The following is a 6,000-nucleotide window of genomic DNA, read 5'->3' as shown; positions in this document are numbered from 1 at the left end:
AGGCGGGCTTCCGGGGAAGGCGGGGAGGGCTGGGCCGGGGTCCAGGATCGGGGGAGGCCTGGGAGAGGTGGACGGGATCACATCGAACAGCGACATGGCCAGGGCGTACGGTCCTGGGTAGGACGGCTCCAGCCCTGCTCTGGAGGAGGTCCTCACGCTCTGTGAGTCTCAGCCTCCATGTAGAGAAAATGGTCCAAGTGGGTACACAGGAGAGACTTGTGAACTCTGAAGTCCGGCTGCTTGCGAGTTTTCTGTTATCCCCTCCCAGTCCACAGGCGCACAGCCAGGTTTGATTATTCAGGATGTGGAGGGTGGGGGAATGATGGCCTGGGGAATTCAAAGTAGCGGGTGATACAAAATTCAGTTTTATGTGGCTTGAGGTGTGCAGTGTGTAATCCCTCCTGACTCTAACCACTGAAATCCTGGCAGCAGGCCGCCTGCCCGCAGGTGGAGGACACGCCTGTGGGGCCCACTTATCGAGCCTCCGCGTGTTGATACTCAGGGCTTAGAGAGATTTGGTTTAAGTTGCAGCAGGGGAAAGCCGGGTTAGATCCACCAAAGTGAGCCGAGGACCCAGAATATCTGGGGACGCACGGGTACGCCTGCTGTGACAGTAGCCCACCACAGGTGGGTGACTGGGAGCTGTGGGGCTCTGGAGGTAGCAGACGGCCTTCCTGGACAACTGAACGCTGGATGCAGGAAGGCTGGCCGTGACCGCCTGGCAGCGAGCCAGGAGCCAGCATGTCCTCACCTGTCTTCACATGTAGCCAAGGGACTCTAGACCCCAGGGCCGCCCAGCCACGGCTAAGGCTGCAGACTTCAGGGCCGCTGAGAGAAGGGGAGGGGTGGGGAGAGGAGGGGAAATGGGCCTCATGAATGAAGAGTGCTCTGGGAGGGGGCCAGGGTGGGGGAGGAAGGAGAGAGGGCTGGGCGGGCACGGAGGAAGGAAAATGCGGCCGCATCTGCTTGTTTGTGTTTCCTGTATTTAAGATGCTGACTTCTAGCATATTTTTAAATCCATCAGACGCGAAAGGCTGATTTAAATAGATCTGCAGTGTGAAGCTGGTAATTTCACTTGCCACAGTGGAAGAGCCGGCAGGATTCAGCGCCTCTCCCCACGCCAGGGATGCTATAGAAACACGCATCTCCCTGGAGCTTTTAGGCAGGTGCTTGCCTCCCTGACGGTGGGAGGGGGACACGGACTTGGCGGGAGGGGGCGAGGGTTAGCAGGAAACTGAACTGGAGGAGTGAACCAGCCCAACATTCTCCTGGTCCAGGAGGGCTTCCTGGTTCAACCCATTCTGACTCCCAGCCACGTCTTACACGACATACTGTCATTTCAGTGTCAGCTCGAAAGACTCCTAGACTCTTGGGGTTGGTGCAGTGCGGGTGGGGGCCTGGTAATTCACAGCATCCAGTTTCTCCCCTGCATTCCTACGAGCAGAGTCCCCACATCTGCTTGAACACCTCCAGTGTCAGAGAGCTCACTGCCTAGTGAGACAGCCTGTCCCGTTGCTGGACAGCACGCACCAGGACGAGGTCCCCTGGGGGGAGCTGCAGTCCCCGTTCTAATCTGGTCCTCTTGGCTTAGTGCCAAAGTCAGCCCTCATCCCTGAACACGGTGTTCAGGTCCCTCCCCAGCTCCACGCCTGTGCCAGTTCTGAGGCCCCTTACTGTCAACTATTATGCTGTTAAGTCTCTGCAAAACCCAAATATTTCTCGGTGCTAAATTGACATCTTCCCTGCTGTAGGAATGCATCTTTCCCGGTGCAGCAAGATTCCGGAAACAACAGAAGACTCTGTCATTTATTTTGTGCTGTCATTCAACACGCTTGGGCCCCTACTCTGGGGCCAGGCTGGACCTACCGCTGGCATTCGGGGTATGGAGGTCCCCTCCTCCCCAGGAAATTATCTACAGGGCGAGGAGGCCAACTCCTAAAGAGAAATGTGTGCACGGGTGGGGTGGGGTGGGGGGGCCAGGCCGGGGTCGGCTCCGGGCCCTTCAGGGAGGGGAGCCTGGGGTTGCTGTCTGCAAGTTTTCACAAGATGTTAATGTATCCTTGGGGGCTTCCCAGTGTCTCCTCCCCTCAGTGCACCGGAAGTTCAAGGGCCTTAAGTGGCCTTGCCTTCCTTCCCTGCTCCTTCATCTCCTGACACAGCTTGAGATTCACACTGGGTGCCTGAGAGCCTCATTTGCTGGGCATTGAAGACACTCAGTCCTTCACTCCTTCATGGGACATAAATGTTTGCGAAAGAGGTCGTTCCAAAAAGAATGTATTGTGGTAAAATATACATCACACACATTTACCATTTCAACCATTTAAAATGTCCAATTCAGAGGTACTAAGTACATTCACAGTAGTGGGTGCAGCCATCACTCCCTGCCCTCCAACCTGAGACCGTGTCCACCGCCCCACAGAGAAAGTCCTCCGGACACCATGCGTGTGAAGGTGCTTCAGGGACGAGTGCGGTACCCAGCGTCTTCATGGCACCCATGGGACCTCCACCTGCCTGGTGTCTAGTCAGTGCCAGGCCCTAGCAAATACAAAGTTCTGAGACCAGAACCCTGCTGGGGGAGCCTGGAGCCTGGAAGCTGGCCCCCTGTCCACCTTCAGTGCAGCAGGGGAAGATGCAGAACAGCCTGAGGCCAAGTCTCCAGCTTTGTCCTATTAGCCAGGAAATAGGAGACGCTCTTACCTGAGGCCCCAGCTTCTCTCAGTTACCAAGACGTGCAGGATTTTCTCTCCCTCCTATTGTCTTTTGCTCTGGTCCCTTCACGGGAGACAGACGTCATGCGAACGCTTGTTTAGAGCTTTTCAGTTGGCTAAGTCCCTACCCAGACTTCTCACACGACCTGCACCCAGCCTTGGCAGACTGGTAGGGCAGAGAGCTGTTTTATGGATTTGCAGGCTGGGGCTCAGAGCATCAGGCGGTCCTGGGTTTTGCCCAGGGCCACCAACTTGTGAGCAGGTTCTCACTCTGCACAGGTCCTCAGGGGCTAGAGGAAGCACTGGGACTGGCGCTGCTGCGTGAAGGTGGCTGGTTCTGCTCCAGGAAGGAGGCAGACCGGGCAGGGAAGCACGTTTCACGGCGCGGAGCCTGGGCCACGCTGGGCCACCGAGCTGCCTGCAGGTGACAACGGCGCTGAGGTGGAGGCTTGGATGGGCCTCACGCTGTCACAAAGGCAGTCAAATTGCAGCAGCTGGAACGCTCCTTGGCACTTTGTTTTAAACCCAGAAGCAGCCCCTCATTTGCACCAGTAAGCCAAACCCCGCAGGTCACCTCGGCCACAGGGGCCCAGGCGTGCAGCCACCAAGAGGTGGGCCTTGCTTTCGAGATGCCAGCTCTGCTCTCACCAGGACCTCCCGGCGAACACTGCCGGCCAGACACCGCGTGACAGGCGGTGACAGAGGTGAGTGCTCCCGCCCTCAGGAGGCAGTCCCTGGGCACCCACACCGCCTCCACGGAGTGGCCTGGCAGCCCACGCCCCTGTGCCGGGTCACCCCGAGCCTCTGCCCTGGACACCTGCCCACGGAACCCCAGGTTCCACAGTCACATGACCCAGACTCACTCTGAGGCCCCTTGAGGGCCACATGCTTCAATCCTTGTTTTCAAGCCAAAAAAGCTCCCCCCTCCCCACGCACGTGCTCGGGCACCTGTGCCGGGTGGCTCAGGGGCCGGTGCCGTTACAGGGGTGCCGCGGCCGGCAGTGCGCTCGGTTCGCATCTCAAACGCCTGCAAAACGCCAACATCACGGCCACTTTTAAAAAGAATTAATACAGCCTTCTGGAAAAGGTAAAATCAAATGAAGTCAGCAGCTGTGGACCTGGTGTCAGGCCTCCCTGCCTGCCTGTCAATTTACCGAGTTAATCAGCACGTACGATTTTCTGAGAGCTATTTTGAGGACATTTAGAAAGTGGCTTTTACACGCTGTGTGTGCCTTACTTACACCCTCCGGACATGGTCGCTCTGTTTAGCAGCAGATGGTTCCTCCCCCCTCGTTTTCTTTTCTTCTCGTCAAAGTCAAGCCTGTAGTGAGCCCACTCCCTAACCCCAGCAAACACTTCTCACCCCCAGACCACCCTGGAGTCGGGGTTGTGGGTGGGCGGTGGGGAGCAAAGGCGGTGGTTTTCAAAGGCACGGCTCCAGAAAACCCAAGTGGACAAATAGGGGAGGTGTGGAGGCTGCTGAGAGAGGAGGGGCCCTGAAGCTGGGGAAGGAGCAGGACCCCTGGGGGGACAGGGTGGAACCGGGGGTAGGTGCCGAGGTCCATGACGCATGTGCCGAGAACATCCCATCGGGTCCAGAGACAGGCTCTGAGGCCAGACCAACGCCCTGGCACCACCCAGCACTGTCTCTGGCCTACAGGAAGCAGCAAGTCGCTGGCACAGTTGCCACGGCAACCTCAGGGGCCAGGCTCAGAGGGGCATGGGCGGGGGGAGAAGGCACGCGGTGGATTTTCTGGAAAAGTCCATCAGTTTCTTTCCCCCAAGAAACCAAGCTGGTGGAGGAGAAAAGAAGGGAACAGGCCTCCGGGTCTAGACAGAGGAGGGAGAGAAAAGACCCCAAGATGCACCAGGAGCAGCTTTCCTGGCGGGATGTGCTCCCCTTCCCTTGGGGCACGTCACCCACAAGGACAACGGTCCAGGCGGGTCTCGGTCGGGGCCCTGGCGCAGGAGCCCGTGTGCAGGAGGCAGGGGAGACCCTGTGGCCTCGGGCCCGGGCGGGGGTCCTGGGAGGCCTGTATCAGCCGCAGCAGGCTTTCTTCTTGGCGGGGCGGTCGACCTGAAGCGTGTCCTCCCTCACTGTGTCTTCTTGCTCCTTGAGGATCCTGGGAGAGGGGAAGGTACAGGGTCACAGAGGAGAAGCTGCTAGGCACCTCAGGTTACAGGCCGCCTGGACCATAGGGAGGGACCCAGCCTCACCGGAGCATCAGAGACAGTACTCCAAGTCGCCCCCTGGCAAGCCCAGGTGCACGACTGTAATGGATAAAGCCGGAGTACAGTCCATACGGCTCCTTCACAACGCCTCCTCCAGGAAGCCTCCCCGATCCTCTGGGTGGTGTAAGTTCCCCAGCAGCACTTGGCCCCTTCCTCTGCTATAACCCCATCACCAGGGGTAATGCACTGTCCATGGGTGGCTCCCTGGGCAGAGAGTGAGCTGCCGGGAGCAGGGGCTGTATCCTCGGTCTCTGCAGCATATCACAGTACTGGGCACACAGCGGAGGCTCAGGAATGATACTGATTGGCTATTAACTTTATGGAAGGGCTTCCCACTTGGCCCCAGCTCCAGATAAAATATAAGAGGTGAAGGATTAAAAATAGCAGTAAGTATCCTATGTCTGCTTTATACTTTCAAAGAACTTCCACCTCAACGTCTCTTCTGATTTTCACAACAGCCCCTGGGTGGGCAGGGAAGGTACACACGGATGTTCCTATGTTGGGGGTCAAAGCTCAGAGAGGCAGGGTGACTTGCCTGGGGGATCAGTGGCAGAGAAAACCCTAGAACTTTCCCCATAACTCCCTAGGTCTTCCATAACCTAACCCCTCCAGTGCATTGAAGTTGTTCTGGGCTCTTAATTACTCAAATAAAAATAGGTTTGAGATGCCCCAGAATGAATGTTGAGCATAAAATGAGCTCTAGTCAGTATCTGCTGGATGGAAAGTGGATGGATGGATGGAATGGTCGGATGGACAGAATGGACGGATGGATGGAATGGTCGGATGGATGGATGGATGGATGGAATGGTCGGATGGACAGAATGGACGGATGGATGAATGGATGGAATGGATGCATGCGTAGACGGATGGATGAACGCGTGAATGTCGAAGGATTAAAAATTGGTCTGTGTGGTCTGTTTCCTTAGTTTCGGTGTAGGCAGAGGCTTATGGGACCAGTCCCTGAGCACCATCCCCTTGGGTGCCTCTGTCCCCATCACAGCCCGTCTTCTTGGCTGCCCCTCCCCCACCAGGAGCCCGTATCACCGCCCTCTTGCCCCCT

General features: G+C 57.3%; 1 protein-coding gene across 1 annotated transcript in view; it reads right to left on the bottom strand.

Annotated features, from left to right (window-relative positions):
• Nucleotides 1-2,136: 2,136 nt before the first annotated feature.
• Nucleotides 2,137-6,000, bottom strand: part of CRACR2A (calcium release activated channel regulator 2A) — a 96,192-nt gene continuing 92,328 nt past the window's right edge. The window contains 1 exon segment of the mRNA XM_032473054.1: nt 2,137-4,831. Within this exon segment, the coding sequence (XP_032328945.1) occupies nt 4,747-4,831 (85 nt within the window). The 3' untranslated portion in view covers nt 2,137-4,746.

Source organism: Camelus ferus, chromosome 34 (genome assembly GCF_009834535.1).
Source record: "Camelus ferus isolate YT-003-E chromosome 34, BCGSAC_Cfer_1.0, whole genome shotgun sequence".
Lineage (NCBI taxonomy): Eukaryota > Metazoa > Chordata > Mammalia > Artiodactyla > Camelidae > Camelus > Camelus ferus.
The sequence above is the reverse complement of the archived record's forward strand: the minus strand, read 5'-3'. Positions and strand labels throughout refer to the sequence as shown.